The 23,733-nt window shown below is 47.4% G+C and overlaps 1 protein-coding gene across 7 annotated transcripts in view; it reads right to left on the reverse strand.

Annotated features, from left to right (window-relative positions):
- Positions 1–23,733, reverse strand: part of TRAF3 (TNF receptor associated factor 3) — a 108,909-nt gene that overhangs the window by 6,721 nt on the left and 78,455 nt on the right. For 6 of the 7 annotated variants that reach the window (XM_057318536.1, XM_057318531.1, XM_048220166.2 and 3 more), the window contains 9 exons: positions 23,192–23,243; positions 20,546–20,650; positions 19,527–19,694; positions 13,678–13,758; positions 10,883–10,957; positions 9,166–9,258; positions 7,924–8,079; positions 5,101–5,241; positions 72–246 (listed from right to left, as the gene is read on the reverse strand). In XM_057318536.1, coding sequence (XP_057174519.1) covers positions 72–246; positions 5,101–5,241; positions 7,924–8,079; positions 9,166–9,258; positions 10,883–10,957; positions 13,678–13,758; positions 19,527–19,694; positions 20,546–20,650; positions 23,192–23,243 — 1,046 coding nt within the window. The remainder of the gene's footprint in view (positions 1–71; positions 247–5,100; positions 5,242–7,923; positions 8,080–9,165; positions 9,259–10,882; positions 10,958–13,677; positions 13,759–19,526; positions 19,695–20,545; positions 20,651–23,191; positions 23,244–23,733) is intronic. The other variant, XM_057318537.1, reaches the window with a different exon arrangement.

Below are 23,733 nucleotides of genomic sequence, written 5' to 3' on the forward strand. Positions count from 1 at the left end.
TCCCAGGAATAGACCAAGATGCACGCTGACCATCCCAGACCCCCTCCCCGACCTCCCCACGCCGTCCTCACCTGTGTTCCGAGCCACCTGTCCTGCACTTTTGTCCACACTCTCCAGCTCCGTCACTCGGTTCTGGAGGGATTCCACGCTGCTCTTCATGCTGTCTGCTTCTTCCCAGTTCTGCCGGAAGGGGCGGATCTCTTTGTCCAGCTCTTTCAGTTTCTCCGCCTGACTGTCTATCACTCGCTTCCAAATCAAAGGCATCAGAAAGGGAAACCACGGTTAGAACTCTGCAGACGCCGTGCTCCCGCCATCAGACACCAGCTAGTTAGGAAGAGAAGCCAGCCCAGAGCCAGCCCCACGCCAGCTCTCACATGGGCATCTCACCAGGCGCCCAAATGCATCTCAGGGCACACAGGGACCACAGGTCCCTATCCCAGAGAAGGGGACCAAGGCACAGAGAAGCCTCACTCGCCAGCTCCAGGGCACGAAGCCCCACACCACTCTGTCCTAGAGTCTCAGGTTCAGGACCCTGGAGCCACACCCATCAGCTGTGGCAAGGTCTCTGTTTCCTAAAGGGCCAAGCCATGGACAGGGGCGGAACAATGTGGGTCTCCAAGGAGGCTGCCTGACCCAGGGCTGTAAGGGTCGCCCTGTCTCTGTGGCTGCAGGCAAGGCCCAAGAACCCTGCTGGGTTCCGAGAGAGAGCAGCCACCACCCTGCCACTTGTTCCGGAGACCTAGCATCTGCACAGGGCTGGCCAGGAAGAGCCCTGATGGCGTGTCTTCAGACCCTGGCTGAAACCGAGAGGCTGATGCCTAGGACAGGGGCTTGCTTCCCATCCATACGGTGCTCAGTGCCCTATGCCTGCTGGGCACAGAAACACTACTGACAAACACGTGACTACTGACAGCGAGGCTACATTTCAGGCTATCTTAATTTAAATAATTCAGAAAGCCCTTTCTTGCAGAAACACACAGACCATTTACAACAATAAGCAGAGGGATAAGACTCACTCCAGCTAGGGTGGCCGGCCTGTATTTAAGGACCGGCATGTCCACCTGTTGGATGAAGCTGGGATCTAAAGGGTTTTCACTTCTTTTTAAAGATTTTATTCATTTACTTCAGGTGGGGAGAAGGGCAGAGGGAGAGGGAGAAGCAGGCTCCTCTCTGAGCAGGGAGCCCGATGCGGGACTCGATCCCAGGACCCCGGGATCACGATCGGCGCTGAAGGCAGACGCGTCACCGGCTGAGCCACCCAGGTGCCCCAGGGTTTTCACTTCTAAAAAGGATTTGCATTTTTTTAAGTAAAGCTCAGGAAGGCTGGGTGGTTTGGCCCCAGTGAAGCCGCGAGTAACTGGGCCTTGTCTGAAGCTGCAGGCCGCACAGGGGAGAGCCCCAGGGCCTGCTGAGTTCACTTCTCCTTTCGGAAGCCTATTTTTAAACACTGAGTTTCAGCACCTTTGCTGGCTGTTAACAGCCACCACGGCACAAACATGGTAGGTCTGGGTTACTTTTTTGGGTTAGAAGTACGGTGTTATTCTTCCTCTTCTTTCCAAGAAAACCTGATAACAGCTAACATCGAAAAAGAAAAATGATTTCTGTAAAGAACACCTCTTCCCTCTTCTGTAAAGAACACTGATGTCACTGTTTAAATCCATGTGTCTGGAGGCATATTTAATTAGGTCACGAAGTCTGTGTTCTGGGGACAGGACTACTGACCTCACCAAACACCCAGGCCCATAATGTATTTCTGATGAGCAGGGCTGGCCGTGTACTCCACGGGCTAAGTGACAAGCTGAGCTGACGTGGATACCAGTGAGTTTAAGAGGGAGCTAAACGGGGGCGCGCCTGGGTGGCTCAGTCGTTAGGCGTCTGCCTTCGGCTCTGGTCATGATCCTAGCGTTCTGGGATCGAGCCCCGCATTGGGCTCCCTGCTCAGTGGGAAGCCTGCTTCTCCCTCTCCCACTCCCCCTGCTGATGTTCCCTCTCTCACTGTGCCTCTCTGTCAAATAAATAAATAAATAAAATCTTAAAAAAAAAAAAAAAAGAGAGAGAGCTTAACGGAAACCTACGTCGTCAGTGGTGGGTCTGAGAGATGTCATTCTGTGGCCTGGTCGATGTCGAGAGAGCTGCACGGCGGCCCGGGACAAGCCACGCATCACCCCTCAACCTCCTGCCCGTGAGATAAAATGGGGGTGACAGAGATGCCTCCTCCCCAAGACCCGTGCTATGCACAGGGCAATGGGAGTGAAGGCACGTGTGCCCCGGGCCCAGCTCAGTGACACAGAGTCAGCACGTGGGGGTGGGGGCAGGAGGGAACACGTGCACACACTTGCACAGACGCACACATGCATGCACACGTGCACACACGTGCACACAGACAGGGCTCCACCAAGTCACTTAAAAGGAGCCCCCCCGCCACACAGCAAGGGACAATGTGGTAGTTTTAAGCACTCCTCTCCTTTGTATAAATGGTACAGACTCGAGGCAGAACACTGATCTCAATCAAACTTTCTCTGTAGAACACAGCAAACATGATCTCATTCCCGAAGAGTGGTCTACACTTAGCTGCTGTCATCTTCCTGTAAAAATAGATCTTAAATGCAGGTGTAGGATTGCATGAGAAAAAGAATCCAGGAGCTGAGAGACGGTACAGAGTGCAGGCTAGATAAATAAATCCTAATCAACAGATTTGCTGCCACGGCATCAATTCATCAGTGCCGGCACGGTGCACCTGAGGGCTTCAACACCATCTCTCTTCCGGTCACTTGCACTGGGACCTCTGTCCCAAACACTGTGCCAACGAGACTGTGCAGAGGGGCGCAGGGACCGGCGGGCAGCGCGCCGTGTGGCTTCAGTCCTGCACCCCGGACTGCAGAGCGACCAGCAACTCTAGTCTCTGCCAACAGCAGGGACACAGGGACTAAGCGGAAACATAGGTGGTCTTTTTTCATTAAGAAAAACAATTTCTTTAAAAAGTAAAATATTAAGAAACTGCCCTTCCTGGGCCAGCAAAAGCAAACACACTCTTAAATTCCACTCGCTGTGGCCAACTCTGACCGCATCCCTGTCCAGCATGTGCATCTGGGGCCCTCGGGAACTCCGCACTCCGTATGTGTTGCCACCATCTCTGGGATTTTAGGGTCTCCTGGAGAATCCGACAAGGAAGGAACTGATACAGAGGGTAACATGTCTGTCGTCACCGTGGTGGTCCGATGCACAGGGCTGGGGGAGCAGTGAGGAGGGCAGGGGGAGGGGAAGGCGACGGGAAGGGTTTCGGATGAGGAAGGATTAACGAGGGGCACACGTGAGCCAGGCTCAGGGTGGAGAAAGCTCTGGAGGGACTGGAGAGAAGTGTCCCCGAGCCCAGCGTGCTTCACAGATGGCCAACGCCTCTGGGGGCCAGCCATGGAGGTCTTCCACCCACGTTCCCAGACTCTGTCCGTGGAGCCAGCCCCACGGTGAAGCACAGATAAGCTGCCACCTTTCCCGTCATACCGTCACCCAGACGGGTTCAGTCTACAGAAGCCGCAGGGCCGAGTGGGGCAGCATCCCAGTGCACTTGATGAGATCAGGGGTTGCACGTCCAGTGTGGTCTGAGCCCCTTTCTTTCAACATAGTCTGTTTCCCTCCATGCTTCTCTCTCCGTGGAGAAGAGCAGTGGTGAGTGGCTGCCCTCCTACCTAGGACCCATCAGAGGCACAAACTGTGTGGCTGCTCAGTCCCCATCGCTCTGGGTGCCAGCGACCTGGTTTCCCCCTTTCCTTCTGACTTACACACCTCAGTAGTTTATTCCATCACGGAAGTGTTCAAATATAAATCACACGTGGTGGAATGATTAAAATCTACTAAAAAGTAAATTAAAGTAAATTCAAATTTTTCACCCTGGGAGAAGGGGAAGTGGAGGATGCATGTAATGACATCAGAGGTTTCAGATAAGTTGGTCACGGAGATCCTAACTTTTCTGGTCATAAATGACGATGTATAAATGAACCTACTACTTTTTCATTCTTCTGTTGTTTATATTTGTAACAGATGGTTTTCTAGCATAGCTGAATTTCTGTCCTTTCCACACCCCTCTCAGAGCCCCAGGCCAGCAGTCACGTTGCTAAGAGCTCGGAGCTGAGTGGGGTATCCCAGACATTCCCACTGGCACGGGCCAGCAGGAGGCTTGCCGGTGTTTTATGCGATGTACTTTTTCTGGCTTGATTCAATACCAATGACTTGTACTTTTTCTATTTTTCAATCCACTATTTCATTACTGTTTTTCCTCGTCTCTGGACAACCACAAAGTTTTAACACAAATGAAATTAATAAATCTCTATGCAATCTGAGCCACTATGACTAATCTCTGATGTTAAAATGGGAGGGAAGGCTCTCAAAGACGCTGTGACTCTGAGCTCTTGGAAATATTTTCTTCCGGATAATTTAAGGAAACATGCCTAAGTAAAAGCACTAAAAAGCCATTTTGGAAACATAGTAGTGATTCTTCCACGGCTGTATGTGATACATGAGGGAATCCCTGCAACAGACACACACCACGAGGAAACTAAGGTGCAGGTAAGAGCTACAAGAATAATGTCCCAACAGGCACCTGTGTCGGTAACACGACATTTGAATCAAGCCTCTTTCCACAATCACCTTTTTTCAGAGCAGCAAAGGTCTGCGTGTTTGTCTGAGGTACATCTGGATCCCTATGGCGAGATAAAGTAGGGTATATGTGCCAGTAGAAAATTCAGAACAAAACAGACGGGCTTCACTTCACTTTAGGAAGTGAAACTTTACACATAAGTACTCCTGAACAATATGAAATCTTAAATAATAATCAAAACAGCTAATTTTTAAAAACACTGGCTTTAAGTCTTACTTCTCCAACAGTGAATCAAAGGCACAGCGGAGAGGCAGTGGACTTGCTCTCCAGGGAAAAGCGGGAAGAAACAGCCGCCTGGGTTTTTCTCAAGTTCACTTCAACAAGAGAAACAGGTCGTCTCTTTGACACAGGTCAGGGCTTTTGCTCCAACGGCTGAGAAAGTCTGGAAGGAGAACACAGACGTGCTCCCCCACACTCTGCCCCAGCCACAGCCTTAAGCTTCTTACCTGTAAATGAAGTATTTTGGATTCATTATTTCGGAGCATTTCCTTTTGTCTCTCAATTTCAATTTCAAAGCTACATATCTGATTGTGCAAACTTTGTATACTCTTGTTTTTCTCTACACTTTCATTCTGTAGCAGGGAAACCTGAAAGAGAAATTCTTCAATTAAGCAAACAAAAGTGGTTTTATTAATTAATAACAATTATAACAACAGTACTTGCATTTTCACAATATAGGCTCTCTACTTGCTCACTGGAAGAAGTTCCAGGGGGAAAAAAATCCCTTCATACAGGAAATGGAAGTCCTGGTAACTTAACAGGAAATCTTACAGACTGCCTCCCAGTAGTTAACTAGCGTGAGGCAAAGTATAGCAGCCGACTGAATTTCAGAATGAATGGGACACACTTTCTAAAGTTTTTCTGAAAAGCAATAAATCTTTTACCAGAGCGGCTTTCAAACTTCGACCGGGAAGCATACTCTCATATCTCACCCCATGTGTACAGACGTGTGTGTGTGTGTGTGTGTGTGTGTGTACCTAAGAAACAGGCATCACAAAACCATCCTTGCCCTAGTCATTTCCATGTGTCCTGGTACTTTCTCTTTTATTCTAGTTTACTTTAAAAAGTACTAGTGGCAACCCACTAAATTATTTCACTTGCACCAGTGGTCCATATCCCGCACTTTGAAAAGCTCTCCCAACACAAGGGGAAAACACGGTGAGAATAAAAAGCTACGTATGTGCCTCACTTACTCCTTAGGGCCGACAACTAGCCCTGCCACGGAGACACGCAGCTGCAGAGACCACCCACAAAACTCAACATTCACCTGCAATGCCACACCAGCCCCAGGAAGGGCCTGCTGGGGGAGCAGTTCGAAGCTCACCGCTGACCTTTTCAAAATCTCTTTCTGGAAAATAATTAGCTCCCAAGAACCCATTTACACTGGCCCTGGGTGGGGGGTGGTTTCGAGGGCATGTCTGACAAGGCTACCTTCTCATAAGACTTCTCTGTGGGGCACTCCGGCCCTCGGAAAGGGCCCTCTACCAACAGAGGTGTCTGTGCGCGGCCCTGGCTGCCGCCCCCACAGACAGGGGGGCTCCATGGTGGACGCTGTGATACCTCCACTCGGATGTGCCCCGAATACCAGCCAACACCTGACGTGACAGCCCAAGGACACCCCAGGACAGACCTGGGTGTGGTAAAGCACAGATTCCTGATGTCTCTGCAAAGAACCTGCCCAGAGACAGGCAATCAAGTGGCGCCTTTGGATACAGTCTGTTTTCTTTTAGAACAAATGCGTATTTACTAAGGAATACAAAACCTGCAATGTCTCATGGGCAAAAGAACATTCCACTTTCCTAGGATTTTACTCGGTGCCCGCGGACTTGCCTAGGATACACTGTCTCATGCCTCAGGACTCCTACGAGTGACGCGGACGGGCCACGTGCGCACCCTGCAGGCGGGTCTGCCTTCTCCAAAGTCACGGCTCATTCACTCCCATCTCTCAAGCTGGACACGATTCCTGGAGTCTAGTCTCACCCAAAAAAAAGCAATAGCCTGCATGCTCGCCAACCCTTTTGATTAAAAATCTCGGTAATATCTCCAAAAATAATGGCAGTTCTTTCCTGCAACGAAACAAGTGCCCTGAGGATAAGCAGAAGCATCTCACATTAATGAACGCACATCACGTCGTATTCAGCTCTTACTTTCTTAATTTAGGGACCTCCCTAACTTAAAATTTTATTTATCTATTTACTGACTTATTTATTCTAATCAAAGAATCCAACCCCGGGTACCTGCAGATCCCGGCTGTCACCCGTCTCGCAGGTGGACATGACAGGCGGGGAAAGTCTAGCTGGCAGGTGTGTTTCCAAGAAGACAGCAGAGGAAAGACCCCGCCCTTCCCCGAGGCCCTCCTCACTGAGAACAACATTTACGCCAGCCTATTTCGGTGGGGCACTCCGTATTTCTCTGTAAGCTTTCCCAATACAGAAGAAGGGTGTTTTTAAGTCCTCGTTTTACAAAACAGTTTTTCCTTAATTTGACATGAATGTGATGGATCAGGGTTTTTGAACCAACTCAAACATTTTATTTTCCACTACACATGAACAAAATAACCTAAGAGATTCCAACTGAGTAATTCTATAATAAGAAATAAATTCCCATTTTAAGAAGAGTATCTCCATTCCTTATCTAGTCTTTGCCTCTGGGCCCAGTGAAGAGATAGACACCTTCCGGTAAACACGCACAACACCGCACGGCCCAGGCTCGGCTGACCTGAACGCCTGGGCGGGGGTCCATTCTGCTGGGCAGAGTCAGGGAGAGACTAAGAGGGCAAAGATTTCAAATCTGTCAGCTGCAACGCATGGCAACGCGTCCTGCCCTCGCGGGTGCTTGGCGTGGCCAATGATGGTTCCAACACGGGAGGTATTCGAGGGTGAGAAACAGCTGTGGGCTGTGCACAGGCATCTCCACAGACGCAAACCACTCACGTGGCGTGGAGCAAGCATGATGAAGCGGGGCGGGGAAAAGAACGCAACTGATGGGCTCAACCTCCGTACACGCCCGTGGGTGCTCAGCTCTGGGAGCGGATTTGGCCGCAGCGCCGTCTACACTGTCCCGCTGGACAGCCACACCCCTCAGAACCGCAGCCTGCGAGCTAACTAGTCCAGCTGGAACAGAACCCGTGCATTTGAAACGAAAGAAAGAACCTTTTACGTAAGTGAGAAACAGAGTATCGACGAGAGACAGAGAGCCCTGACATCTATGCCTATAATCTTTAAAAAGCAGAAACAGAACACATTCTTCAGAGGGGAAAAAAGACTTACGTAAACCATCGTTAACTCAGAGCGATAGTATGTGTTCACGGGGAAGTCACAAACGACTCTTCTCACACACACTTTACATCGCTGTTGAAGAGGACCCTCCCTCTGCCGGACTTGCGTGTGTATGTGCGACAAGCCAACCCTTCTGTCGCTTCTCATCTTCAGCATAAACATTTGTATTAAAAAACTACTTTATGTCAGAGTTCATACAAGTCTTTTGCTTAAGAATTTTAGACTTTTTCAAATACATTCACATTTTAAATTGGTCGGATTTCATACTGGGAACAAGGTATTCAAATCTCTACAAATCTTTAGAAAATAAACATCAATTCCACTGGCTGCTCTAATTCATCTTGGTACCCTCCTACTGCAAATTCTCAATAAATGTTTCCTGAATACTGAAATAAGTTTTTATTTTTGTATAGAAGCCACAATGAGAGATCCTGTTACAATTTCTTCTCTATCAATTCTTGGAGGTTTTCATGTTTTCCTCATGAATAGAGGGCCTGACCTAGTGAACACCGCGAACCGAGAACCCCCCCTGGGAAGAAATATTACATGGGGAAGGCACCTGCTAAGGAGCCCACAGCCCCCACAACTGAGGCCTCTTGAACAGAAGCCCATCTGGAGAACGAGTGCTCCCTGCACCAAACTTCCACAAAGCGTCTGGTGAGGAAGTCAACAGTAACACCAGTGGGGGGGCAAGTCGCTCAGAAAAGACTAAGAACGGTGAAGCATTTAACACTGGTCACCTTCCAGACTGGGTGTTGGCAGACTTCTACTGTAAAGAGCCAGAGAGTAAATATTTTGAGCTGTGAGGTCTGTACAGTTTCTGTCTCACTCCTAAACTCTGTAAAAGCAGCCGTGGACAATAGGGAAATGAATGAGCGTGGCTGCGTTCCAATAAAACTTTATTTACAACAAGACAAGGCTGATGGGGAGAGAAAGGAAGGTTTGGCAGTCCGACAATCCCTGTTGTACGTCAGTGCTAAGGTAACCACAATGTGATTAAAAAAAAAAAAAAGGGCATCGCATGCTTGCTTGGCAATTAACAAACAAAGAATAAACACACACAAATGCCTTCATTTATGAGCTCAAGGTCATGTGAAAAGAAATTTACTTGACATTCTCTTTATACTGTTTCTTTTGTCCAAAACCATTAGTAACTATAAAAAAGATTTTCTTCTTTAAATAATTTGAAGAAATGATTAAAAGCCAACAAAAGCGGGAAGCAGTCCGGCATACCTTTTTCTCTAGAGAGTTACTCCACTCTTTCAGTAAGTTGACATGCTGCACCGCGGAGCTGGCCTCATGGGCCTTAATCTGCTGGTTTGTCCCCTGCGAGAACAGAGATGCAGTGCATTAAGCCGACCTCGCTCCATCACGGATTGCAGCCAGACTAACACAGGACCTAAAGCCCGCACTGAACACGAGGAAGGGAGCCCTATTCCTGTCAAGCTAGCGGGCGGTCTCCAAGCCTTCGGAGGGCCATGCTCAGCGGCCCCCACTCTACCGAGTGCAGGTGGGGAGGCTGGCAAGAAGAGCAGACGCCCTGCAGTTCTATAACGATCTCACGTTCATGCTCTTCGCTCCTCCAGCTTCTTACCAAGCGCCTTCCCATCTGCGTTTGTATTTGTCATATCAAGAAATTATATCTTAGACCACTCATTTGTTTCTTTACAACTTTTTTCATTAAAAATACAAATGGGAAATGTTCAGACACCTGCTGTTACAGCCAGACGGTGCTACACTAATCTAGGGGACGAACATGTAATCAAAGTGGGACTCTAAACAATTTTCTAGAATATTAACTTATTGGGGAAATACACAGTATTAGAAAACATATTGCTCCTCACTGTTCTAAGTATACTTGGAAAGTTACATACAAAACATAAACAATCTACAGAGTACGTAAGATGGAGACCATTTTAGAGTGAGTAATAAGCACATGAAATAGTACTTCGTATATTTAAGGAAATAGTCGGTATAGAAATATAATTTGTTTTGGTATTAGAAAATTAAGAAACCACAGAAAGCATTTTAATGATCTCCAAAACATATACTCTGTACATAGAATATTCATATATATATGTTGATATAAGTATTGCTATATATAAACATATATATATACATACACAGAATGAATGGTACTACATACGACATAACAGTGGTGAGGGCTCCGTCTCGTTAAGAGACAGAGACAAAGGGAGGGCTACAGTCATTCTCACTCTTAGGACTCTTCACTTTCTAAGAAAATACTGAGATGCCAGTATCTCTGTACTGATTTCATCATAATGTATTGATAGTACACAAAATTAAATATAAAATTCTTTAATTATAATATATACTGCCCTCTGGTTAGTTTTAAGTTTGAGATACACGTTTCAATGAAACTTAGTTCAAATTCAGTAGCAATCTCAGACGTGTTAAAAAAACAAAAACCCCCAGAAACAGGTTTTTCTCAGCACAAGTGTGGTGGTGACCGAGACACCATCTCCACACGGCTGTTCTGGGAGGGGTGGCATAGATACTATGAAATGCGTTTATGGACACACGAGTGTGGTCCTCACAGCTGTGTACTGATGCGTATACCGCCAGACCGTGTCTGGTTTGATATCCACTTACATTCAAGTACTGGCTAAAGTTCCGTAACAATCTCTCTAGAAACCCCCCCACGACGGTCAGTGCTGTCTCACTTCCTAGCTGGTTTTAGATGGAGCTGTTCTGCTAGCGTCCTGACTTCCTTCTCAGCACAGGTGTCCACCTGAAGTCTCAGAACCCCACAGGCACGGAGAGCGAGCACCCACGTCGGCTGCATGTGGCCTTCGCCACCCATGCAGCACGGTGACTCGGTTCCATGACAAAGACTACAAGTCCAGAACTTGCATGTTAAGATGTTAAGATAATAACTCTCTCATGGCAGAATGTCAGTGACTGGGAAGGACAAATGTTGGATACTGACCTGAAAAACGCAGCCATAGCGCTTAAAACTACAGGTGCTGGGGGCATTGACACACTCTGACAAGTGTGCACTCAACTGCAACGGGAAAGAGACGTGAGTTGTGGCACAAGCGTCTGCATGAAAATGTTCAAACATATTAAGGGCACAGAGAGCATCTGGTTTGTACTGTCACGAAGGGGGCTCATCAGCTACAGGTGTGTATATACCATCTGCTTCCTAGACTTAGATGCAGTAAATATACACTACTGTCACGTGTATACACATATATACGCCAATATACAGAAATACAGTTACTGTAACATTTCTTAAACCTGCAGTTTCTTTAGAACAAATTGTTCAAAATGTGACATGCCGTCTGCAGCGCCAGAATTTAAAAAAGAAAGGGAAAAAACGTAAACTGAAATGAACATTTAAAGACTATAAACAAAAATTGCATGAAACACAAAAAAGAGAAAGCATTCAGGATGTAACTGGGTCACACACCTCATATACAGTACACAAAAATAAATATATTTTTGAAGCAAGCTTACACGATGTACCATTACTCTCAATACTGAAGATAATGAGATGAGTTTTTCCTTCTTCTGAAAAGACTTTTTTTCCTCTCTGAGTGCCCATAAATTCATGTAGCTTCTCACAGATCGCTAAGGTCATTCTAACAACGTGAATCTTAATATTGTCACCTCTAATTGGCTGAAGAAAATTAGGAGAGATTGGGAGATGATAACTCCTTATACAAGGAAAAACCCCTTTGTTCAGCTTAAATGTCGGCAAATCGTCAAATAAAAACCCACTTATGATGCCCCCTCAAGAGAAAAGGGAATTGAAATGTCCACATTTTAAAGACATAGTGCTATTCATTAGGCTAATACAATTTAAGGACAGTTTCTTCTTTTATTGAAGAAATTCTCATCAGGAAACTCTAGCGATAGATCTTCTTTACAGAGAACAATTAGGCCCTGAATTAGGAAACGGGGTATCTGAGTGCACGGCAGAGCTGGTCCTGGGCATGTGTCTTCCTGTGTGCACATATACTCCCAGAGGCTCCTGGGCCTGTCCTCTGTCCACCAGGAGAAAGGGTCCTTGAGTCCTTCCCCTTTAGGTCAGTATTTAGGACAGGGAGGAGAGTGCGTCTGTGGCAAGAGCTGCAGAGAAGGGCCAATGTCACAGGGCGACTATGGGCCAACCTTTGCAGAAGGTCTCTGAGCCGGGGCAGAGCCATGGTGGTTACAGATCTAGCAGCCTAGCACACTCGACATTCCTCTGAGCCCAGCCAGAAAGCTCTGGCCTGCACCTGGAGGAAAGCGCCCAAAAGGCAGATTACGGGTGACTGGCAGAGAGACGTAGCATGAGACTGTGTGAGACTGTGCGTAGTAACATCAGCTTCAAAGCTTTAAGATCTTCTCTTTCGGTGCCAGTGCTATAATCATAAACCTATCCAGCCAACGCCTCCGGTATTAAAATCAGGGGTCTGATGTCATTTTCAGCGGGCCACTCTAAGTTCAGGGTCACACCTTCTCCTAAACTGGCTCATTATCATTCCTCTCAGAGCCTGTATCATCATTCCTCACAGGAGTTTTGGAATAGAGGCAAGAATAATTTACAGACCAATAGCATCGCTCACCAAGATAAATGCAGGTTTAAAGATTTTTAAAAGAAAAATAACTTAGAGGCAAATGGAGGTAGCTTCTGTCCCTAATTCAGGTAACCCTGAGTGAAAATTTTGGAAAGCGTATAAAACCCTGGTAATCATTTCAACACTGCAGACGCTTCATCCATTTGCTTCAGCAGAGGGACCGTCTAGTGGGGATCTATGTGCATCTCCCTGCCACTCCCAGAGGCCCAGTCCAGGTCTAGGGACCATGGCCACCTGGCAAGACCCTGCCCTGGCCGAGCAGAGTCACTTTCCTGGGAGGATGCACTCTGGGTAAGAGTGGCTCTGGGGGTCCTCTCTGTACTCCGTGTCTCTGGCTCCAGGCCCACACAGGTGCTCTTGCTCCATGGGATGTGAGACACTGACCCTCACTTCCCCAATATCCAGGGTAAAATTCCAGGCCGTTGAAAAACGCTGAGGTGAGCAGCCTCCTCAGATGAGAGCACCCAGGCCCGAGGGACCTGCCAGGGGACCACGGGGCACAGGAGCCCCAGATGCTCCTGAAACAGCAACCCAAGGGGCTCCACATCAGGACCAGATGCCAAAACATTTAAGAATCTTTGGAATTTTTCCGTCTGGATACATCCTGATGAAATTAAGTTAATGTAAAATCTACCTGCCAAAGAAAGCATGACCAAGGGCAGTGTGAGACACATGAGCTCTGGGGGAGGCTGTATAGGCCCTGCTCACCGGCCCCTGAAATGTGGGAGCCACCTCTGGGCCCACCTGCTCCACAGCACCAACCCTGCACAGCGTACGTGGCCACAGGGGCCTGGGGGTGTCTGTAATGTCATTTATTGAGATAATCTTCCAGTAATTTCTATTTTATAGATTTAAAAAGAGCTTTTTTTAGAACCTAAGAAGTTATTACCTTTGCTTGCACTGTAAAGTAATTCCATTTTCTCAATTCTTAACCATATTTTGCTCTGAATTTAACCACTCTGTAGCATTTATTTGCTTGCTTCTGAAATTTCTGATGTCCCCAAATAGCTTGTGGTTCTCTGTTGTCTTTCTACCATACGCATCACTATCATGATCCGTGAGAACCTTTCGCTTCAGCTACTGGGGAAGGATGGAATCTCTGGCATACTAGTCCTGAAGATGTCACTAACTCCTCCACAGGCCTGGCCATGCCCCTTACCTCACTCCTCAGAAGGGTCTGGACACTGCACTTATGGGGGCAGGACACCACCACACAGGGACACTCAGTGTCTTCATGTTTCTGGAGGAAAAAAGAAAGCGTTGTCAACTTTGAGATGTACAACCCATCTCCCTTCAGACCCCATCGGTATCTCCAATGTCACCACGAAGACCCAAAGGACACTGTGCTCACTGGCCTGGTTTCCTTGAGTTCTGGCACAGTCGGAGGAGTCCTCCTGCTCAAAGTTCGAAAGCCAAGAAGTAAGGGGTCTCAGGAGATCTACCCAGATCTGACAGGTGAGGGCCATTTGCGGGAGCACAATCACCTGGCAGTGGTGTCCCCACAGCAGTTTCCACCGGGAAGCACCCGTCTGTGCCGGCACTGCCCTGACACGTGAGCACAGGCAGACGTGGCCCTTGCTGCTGTCGCACTGCACCTAGGATTCAGACTTTGTTCGCTGGAGAAAAGGGTGGTTCTCCTTTGGCCTCTCAGGTTCGGGTCTGGAAATGATGCTTCCCCGATACCCGCAAATAGCATGAGTCACCGGGTATTTAAATTAGTGCCCTGGAACTTTACTAGATTACCTATAATGCATGGAAACTATCAACAAATTTTGATTTAGCCCCTCTTTGGATGGCATAAATTTCAACTCTGCAGAGCCTGGATGGCTGTTCAACCCATGCCATGGGCACCTGCTGGGCATCTGTTCAGTAGCAAAATTATGGCAAGAGCTGCCCACCAGGACATCAAATCCAAGAGCCCTGGAGAGCACCACCAGACACGTGACAAAGGGCCACGCGAGAGAGACTGATGCAGGCAGAATCAGAGCTGTAACTGCCGGCCACACGACACAACCTGTGGGACAGGTTCCTGGAGGCCACATCACCAAGCAAGAGGGAAACTTGGTGCTGTTTTCCTCGTGACCCTGGGTACTTCAGATTCTCATCTGGTTTTTTAGATTAGGGCCTCCACAGTTATGCTGCTGTGATGTCGAACGATGGGGGTGGGAGAGCGTGGGGGGCATAGCCGAGAACCTCAGTCCTACTAGGCAGGCTCAGCGTGGGCCAAGAGCAACAAGGGCCCAGGTGATGCCCCAGGTACTGCACTCAGCTTTCTTCAGCATGTTCTGAAGTCCCGTGTCTCTATGAGCACGCTGGGGTATGGTCTGCAGCGCAGAGATGGCTCTGCTCCTGGGCTTGGGCCTCAGAGGCCCCCAGAGCCCGCAGAGGACAAGTCCACAACTGCTCAGAGCTCAGTAGAAAGCACCTGACTGGACTGAGGCTGACCAGCAGGCCTCCCACAAGAGGCACCACATGGCGGGGGCACTGGCTTTCTATTCTGCCTGGCTGTGCTCAGAATCCCTGAGAGTTCCCAGGTGGCACCAAGTCAAGGCTTTGTCTTGCAGTGGGAAACCCTGGACAAATGGCTCCACCTCCCTGCCTCATCTATAAGTAGGAGGAGTGGCCGGACATCATAGGGGAGCTGTGAGGACCCTATCAGTCATGGGCCTGGAGAGGTAAGATGGCCTCCTCCCTGAACCGACCCTGGAACCCACCTCCATTTCCCCAGGCCAGGCATGCACCAGGTGCCGCGGCCGGCCCAATGAGAACAGCTCGCACACAGGTAAGCACCACTGTGGCAAGTGGAGACTGGGAGGCAACAGAGGGCAGCGGGGGGAAGTCTGGGAAGGGAGCTCCGAGGAGGACGTGGCAGTGGGTGGGGGCAGTGTTCCAGGACAGTGGGGCAGGGGAGGGTGGGACGAGAGACTGGGGCCGCATGCATCAGTATCCTCAAACGTGTGTCTCTCCAGATGTGTGCAAGCATACCAGAACAAGAAATTTCTAGAAGTAGGCTTTGTTGGGTATCGCAGGATCCAGGTAATGTAAATGGACTTTGACAGATATTGCCAAACTGCTCGCCAGTACACAAGCGCACTCCCATCATCGCAGGAACACATGCTCCTACATCCTTGTCAATTCCATCAGATTTTTCAATCTTTGATAATGTGACAGGTGGAAAAGTCAGTGAGTGTGATTTGCAATTATTTAATAATGTGTGGGTAAGTATATTTTGATATTTATTAATCATTTATAGTTCCTGTGAATTGCCTTTTCATGGCTTTTGCCCACAGCAGTGGGCTGAATAGTGACCCCCAAAATTCATGTGTCTCTAGAACCTCAGAATATGACCTTATTTGGAAATCAGGTCTTTGCAGATGTCAGCAGTGAAGATGAGGCCACAGTGTATTAGCATTAGGGTGGGCCCTGAATCCAACCATGGGTGCCCTTATGAGAGGGGAGGACATGCCCCAGAAGAAGGCATCTGAGCAGGGAGGCAGACGGCTGGCTGCCAGCCAAGGAATGCCAAGGACCACAGCCTCCAGAAGCTAGAAGGGGCAGGGAAGGGGTCTTTCCTGGAGCCTTCAGAGGGAGCACGGCCCTGGCAAGACCCTGGGTTTGGATTTCTAGCCTCCAGAACTGTGAGAGAATACACTTCTGTTGTTCTAAGTCACCAACTTTGTGGTACTTTGTTAGAAAAGCCCCAGGAAAATAACCTACTGATACATAAGAATTCTCTCCATACCAGTAAGTTAGTTCTGTCTACCAAATTAAATATAACTCTGATAGGCACAGAATAGATGTAAGCCATGTGTGAGTCACGGAGCGTAAGTAAACGCTGGACACCCACCAAGGACAAGAACATAACTGACGACTTCCCGTTTACTTGTGTGTCCTTCTCCCATCTCCCTCCATATCCCCCAGGGAGGAACCCCTAATCAGAAAATCCGAATTTTGTGTTTCTACTTCCTTTGCTTAAAACTGTTACTTTACACATAAATGTGGGCCAGACAAAATACTGTTTTGATTGCTTTTGAATTTTATTAAAATGGCCTCTACCCTATGAGTCTTGTGAGCCCCGGCTGAGTGTCGTGCTTCTCAGGCTAACGCTTGTGTCGTGTGTAGCTGGGGTCCTCAATCTGCACTGCTGGACAGTACCGCTGTCCTGGAATTTCCCTGCCACGTCACATGCAGTCTGCTGTGTCCGCCACAACCAACGTGTCCCACCCCACCTGAAGGGACGCGTGGGCTTGCTCCCAGAGTTCTGTGGCTCGGTTACGCTGGGCCCTGTCTCCCGGTGTGGATGTGTGACAGTTTCTCTCAGTTAATTAGCCGAGTACAGGAATGTTCGACCTGATAAAACGTCGCCAAACTGCCCTCCACAGGGGCTGCACCTACACTGTATGTTCCCATTACAAGACACACATTTCCCCAGAAAGGAGATCTCTAGAATTCTGACTTTCCACAAATTAACAGAACTGCTTAAGGAAACCAAATTCGACAGTTTCTAGACTAGATGTGATAGAGGGGATTCTCTCCTGGCACTTTAAATGATGCTGATCTACAGATTAAGAAAAAACAACTTGGAAACAGCTGAAGTAACATCAATTGCATGGTTTAAACGTAGGAAAGAAACTCTCATACGAGCTGCAACAGGCCAGGGCCTTGCTGCTTTATCAATCTGGATCTCAGTAACACTCGGTGCACTTGATGCCCTTCATAAAACACAGGAAATGTGGGGATATCAGGGTGACCTGGGCTGTAGATGTGCCTCTGAGATGCCTGCTCTTTCTAAAAATAAGCCCACGATAGGACAGGATGAGACTAAGCGTGCTCATAGCTGACAGGAGGAGACCCAGGAGCCCAATCCCAGGCGGGACAGGACAGGATCTCTCCTGACATGTAGCTGTCCTGCTGCTGTCAGGGAGGGGGTCACCACGGTGACCCGGGGCAGGTGAGGCCCGACGTTACTTTAAAACCAGTCTCTTTACAGCCTAGTCTGGAGTTCAGAGTCAGTTATTTATATTATGTGTCTAACTACAAAGAATCTACAATTATTTCTCGAATGAAATTAATTCCTGGATTCTATTCTGCAAATAAAGATAACTGGTTTTTGCAAGAAGCAAAGTATAACTTTGATAGCAACATACCAACATTGCAAAGGCTGCAGTATTACTCATTAAGTATATGTCTCATTCACCTGAATTGAGTTACTGAGGGAATTATTCAATTAGGCCCACACTATTTCTATTTTTCACAGTTCTTAAAAGTCCTTAATAACTGGAAATGTCTACAGAAATCATACAGGAAAAAGACTTCACAAGAGAAGAAAATCGCAGGCACAGGAAAGTTGTACAAAGGTAAACATATAGATTATGAAGTAGAGTACATTTCATTTCATACAGAAAAACAAAAACTTTCCCTAAATTTTGGTCAATAAATGCTCTAGAATATCCACCAGGAACCACCTGGGCCCCCACACCCTGGCTGCATGTCTCTAGTCCTCTCCCATCTTGGTCCCATCAGTCATGGTCCTGCCAAGTCCAGAGGTCATTCCCAGCAGCCCCCCAGCCTCCTAGCAACGTCTGCCTCTCCTGCCCACAGATATGCATTCTCCAGCTCCCTCTGCGTCTGGGGCAGCACTCTGCTGACCTTTCCGTACTGGCCACTCCTTTGCTAGATGACCTCACCCCTTAGCATTCATGTGCCACAGGCCTCTGTCCCCAAGGCTACACGGACCACCTAATTAAGATGCACCAGATGCCCAGACCACTGCCCTATTCTCCCCTCAAGCCTGCTGTGCTCCACTGAGCCCCACCTCAACAGAACACTCGGGTTCATCCAGCTGCTCTAGCTGTAGCCACCCGCATCAACCTTAACACGTATCCGTATTCGCGCCATGGGCTAGTCCCACTGCTTCCACCTTCCCAATGTCCCAGCGCAGCCGCTCCTCCTTCCCCTTCCTGCAGGCCAACACTGCCTTGCCTCCATATCTCCCTCTTACCCCACGTCCACCTGTCACACCTGCCAGAGTGCTGCAACTGATGGGGAACTCTGACATCACCCCCTTGCTCAAGGCTGCCCAGTGCCTGCCCCCATCCTCTCCCCTGCTACCCATCACCTCTGCACCAGGCATGGGAGCCATGCTGGTCTCTCACAACTCCTGAAATCCACCTGCCAAGTCAGCTCCATCTCAGCATCTCAGCTGTTCCCTCTGCTCGGGGCACTCTTCCCACACTGGTTCCTGACTGCCTTGCAGAAGACAGCCCTGATCACCCCTTTTCCCCATGATACCAGTGCATGCTTCTTCATAGTACAAATCACTGCCACATATTATGTTTGCCTGTTAATTACCTCTTCCCACTAGAAGGTGAGCGTCACCATGAACCCCCAGCTCCCAGAACAGTGCCCAGCACACAGCAGGTACTCAGGGAATATTTGTGCAAGAAATGGACAAACATTTGAGGGTGACTGTACTGTTGATTGTTTTCCAAGTCTGTCCTTCACCCCAACATCTCTAATGTACAGAAAACAGATCTGATTTCCAACACACACACGACATAGAACTGTGCCAAAATAATCAAGGTATGAAAAATGTGAAATTCTCATCTCTCTCCAAGACAGACAGCTGCACTTCGATGCTGCAAGACGAACTCCCTGTTAAAGCGATGATTACGTCCCAGAGCTGTTTAAAAGACTAAGCCATCCAATAAGACTTTCAGGACATTCCCTGGGACAAGAGAAATATTCTACCTTTTTTTGATAATTAGTCTTCATTTTTTTTTTTTGGCATCCCAAATGACAGTCAATCAAGGCAACAGGAAAATGTTAATTATACAAATCAAAATGGGCAAAACAAATAAAGCTTAACTCTGAATTAAAGCCAGATGAAAACTGCCATTTCCTCTCTTTCCTCTTTATTCCTGTTAGAACAGTGCTTTGAAATGCTCTTCTGTGATAAATCACATTTGGACGGAGCTGCAGGTAGGTGGGGGGGGGGGGGCAGCGCACCTGCAGCGTGATCATCGGGACCTGACTTTTGCAGTGGCTGCACGTGGCCTCCCGGTACTTGCAGGCCTTTTCCACGTGGTCACGCAGGTCTCTTCGCAACACTTTTTCTTTGCAGTCAGCGCGGACGCATGAAAGCTCTTCAAACTGGCAATCGTTCTTTAAATGCACCTGTGAAACAAACACTTCAAGGTTCTTAATTGGCAAAGAAATTCAATCTGAAATACCAGCTTCTAGCCTCTATGCAGCTAACTCCTCCAGAAAGGTTTCCGCCTGACGCTAGATCAGTTTTTCAGAGAAGGGTGACAAATTACCGGGAGACAATGAATTTTGTATTCTATTTAGTGATTACTCAAACTGCACTGCTTTTGAAGGAGTAAAGCCAACTCTCCTTCCTGGGTAAACGAATGTTATCTGCTAAGGACTTTGTTTCACTCCAGTTCGAGTATCCTTCCAAGATAAAATAAGATGCTAAAAAAAAAGTAAGAAGTTATGTGGAATTTCATGGTTTAAAAAAATTTCATGGGGGAGGTTTTAACAGGCCTTCCAAAATTAAAATCCAGTTCAGATTTCTTTCCATTATAAATAGGGTGGGGATGTTTAAAAACCAGTTGGCAATTCTGCCAATGATGTCATAAAAATAACATTTTGTACCTAAGTGGCTTGGGTTGCTTTCATATTTGGTTGTATTTTGAAAATCAACATAACCATGGTCTTAGGGTACCATGTCATACTTACTGATCAGGGAGTTATATTTCTTTTTTTTTTTTTAATTACGATTTATTTATTTGAGAGAGAGAGAAAGAGCAAGTGTGTGCGAGCAGGGGGAGGGGCAGAGGGAGAGAATGTCAAGCAGACTCCATGCTGAGCGTGGAGCCCGACTTGGGGCTCCATCTCCCCACCCTGAGACCATGAGCTGAGCTGAACTCGAGAGTCCAATGCCACACTGACTGAGATACCCAGGTGCCCCAAGGAGTTCCATTTCTTAATGTAAGCACGGAGCACGGCCCCCCAGGACTTACCAGCAGGTGCCCCAGTGTCAACTGCTCTGTGCAGCCCCCACCTTCATTCCTGCAGTAGATCTGAAGAGCAAGGATCTCTCTCTTGCAGCAATTATCCTTAAACACCTGAAATGGGAAGATGGTTATTTCAGAGGATTAATATTTCTTAATCTCCACATGCTGCTATTTCACACAAGGCAAAACCACTTTAAAAAAATCACACGAGAGTATCTCTTAAGTGGACCTCAGAGAGCATTAAGGACCATCTTAATTTCTAATTTCTAAAGTAGGATGAAGGAGATGTCCCCACTAAGATTCACGATTTAAATAATACAACCTTCACTACCATCTTTTATTAGATAAGCTAAATGAAAACAAGTTATACCAAATAACTAAAGATCACTTTGGAGCACCCAAATACTCTGAATTAACTCTGACATAATCTCAAGGTGGCGATGCACCAGGACCAGGTTCATATTTGGACTCTAGAGACTTCCAGGAGCCAGCTCTGTGAGGGTGGCCATGGGTGCAATACGCTTACCAAGGCATAAGGGCAGAACCCACTATAACTCAATGTCTCTTTAGGTCGATTGCTAAAGAAATAGCAAAACTACTGTAAAAGATCCTATCTTGCAGATGGGTTGTAAAACATTTGCTTTAGCTCTTTCTACTAAGGTTATGTCCCTCATAACTCATTTTTCACCAGAAAGGAGGCAGTATTAGCCTGCTACTAAAAAAACCCTCTTTTAAATAAATACTGCAATGACTGAAGTTAATCCAATAATGAAAATCTTTCCCTTTGGGACGCCTGGGTGGCTCAGTTGGTGAAGCAGCTGCCTTCGGCTCAGGGCGTGATCCCAGGGTCCTGGGATCAAGCCCTGCGTCGGGCTCCCTGCTCTGCAGAGAGTCTGCTTCTCCCTCTGTCCCTTCCCCCCTCAAATAAATAAAATCTTTAAAAAAATTTTTTTTAATTAAAAAAAAGAAAATGTTTCCCTTTGAAAATGAAAACCTTTCTTTTTTAATTGTATTTTTCCCTTTAAAAACAAGCAGGTTCACTCCTAGCAACACAGTCTAGACCATCTCCATCTTCAGGTGTTTCTAAGAAACTCCTAAATGTTAACACTTTATAACAGTGAAAAAAACAGACATGATCTTAATATGCCTTTCTCAACTCCACAGGCAAAGAAATAGAATCAACAGCTGTTAAGAGTTAAAAATAAAGTAATTTGGAGTCAAATCTAATCCTTCATAAACATGACCTTTTTAAGAACACATTAAAGTCACCAAACAGGTATTTTTAGCCAGTAGGAAATAAGCTTCCTTTTTGTGGCATTAAGTAGTTTCTTAAGTCACTTGAGTCTAACTTTATGGATACAAAACAAAGATTGGCAATGTCAAAACAGTGACAGTACAGAATTTTAGAGCTGAGATGATTCGCTGCAACTGTCCCATCGTACAGAAGAGGAGCCTGAGGCCCCACAGTGACCTGCACAAGGCAGATCTCGGTCTCCAAGCCCCATTTTCCCAAGAGGATCCAAGGCATTAGTCAGTGTCATTCACGATGCTCCAACAAAACTAGTGATTCTTCTTTAGTTACTAAAGCCACTGAGACACAGGGATAATGATTCTGAACAATGAGACACACGAAGTCCGTTGCTCGAACCTCTACCTCGATCACATGGGTCAGACACACATTAACACGTTGGTGGCCGTGCTAAGGTAAGGTAGCTGGGGGACTTGTTTTCTTAAAAACACCCCCCCCCTTTGACCGAGTGCAGTCCGCAGCAGCGGGTAAACACTGAGGAAGACACGGTACGTGGCCGTGGTGCCAGCTCCGTCTCTAAGCTGCTCAGAGGAGTTACACAAGGCGCCCTCGCTCTGGCAGTGGAGGGGCCTACCGCCTGGATCCGCAAATCCCTGCACTCACCTGGGCTGCCCTGACCACAAACCCGATCTGTAAAGTGCTCTGGACACAAAACCCCCAGAGCAAGAATTTTATTGTACAATTTAATGACCTACATTTAAAAAATTGTTAGGTTCATCAATCAAAATATTGGTACCACACATTTTTATTGATATTTTAAGTACTTTAAGAATGAATCATTTCAAACTAAAAGCGTGCCTAGCAGGGCTTGGCAATGCGTAGATGACCAGAGGCACCATTGGGGGGATCAGAGCCCCAGGAGGGAAGCTGGTGGGCGGCCCCCGAGGCCCTCTGAGCGTCTGCACTGACAGAGAGCTTTCACTGGCACACATAATCACGTGGCGGGGGGGAGGGTGGAAATCCCACATCCGCCTAATGACTGGGAGATGGTGCACAGGGGGCAGGCGGAGAGCAAATCCTGCTGAACTCCTGAGACCAGCCGATTCCCAGGTGTCTGGGGGAAAGGCCTGAGAGGATGGCGTGCATCTCCACACTTCACCCCTACACACCTCCCAGGGTCTCAGGAGGTGGTGCCACTACTGACACAGGCAAGGACACAGGTTCAGAGGGTGAAGCACCTGGCCAAGGTCACCCGGTTGAGCAGCTGTCCTGCCTCGACTCTGCAGCACCCGCGGTCAAGCCCCAAGACACATTCAGAGTGTGCCCAGAGCACTGGGTGCAAACCACGGGCCAAGTATGACCAAAGCACTTGACAAGGTGATTTATTAAAATCCCAAGAATACCTTATCTTTAATGATGCCTTCTTGACACGCAGTACATTTTGGGCTTGAGGAGCTGAGGGGAAAACACACCATAAAGACATTAGATAGAGCGGAAGTCCTGTTCTCACTTGAACCATTATGGTCAACCCGCTGTGTGAAGTTCACGGCAGCAACCAGAGCCCCAGGATGCCACGGAGAACTGGGTTCAAATAGGAAGCCACAGGAGAAAAGGGCTCAATGTTTTTATGGTAATTTTTCATAAGGAAGTTTTTAAGCAGCACAGCTTAGATCAGTCCCACTTGGAAAGCCCCTTTCAATTAAAAGTGAAATTTTATTTCAGAAACCAAAACTAGCTCTCGGTAGAGAAGCTCTGTGGTGTGAGCGTCCACAGTGTATTAGGAGGGCCTACAAGCAGTCTTGCTTTATAAGAACAGCCAGTACTTTCTCCATAAGTTATTTTCATTCATGATATAGTGAAAAGCCAATGCAATTCCACAGTTAACATGAGAATTTAACACTGACCCTGCCTAAGGAAACCACTCGTCCACCACATCATTCTCATC

Source organism: Ursus arctos, unplaced genomic scaffold, assembly GCF_023065955.2.
Source record: "Ursus arctos isolate Adak ecotype North America unplaced genomic scaffold, UrsArc2.0 scaffold_25, whole genome shotgun sequence".
NCBI lineage: Eukaryota > Metazoa > Chordata > Mammalia > Carnivora > Ursidae > Ursus > Ursus arctos.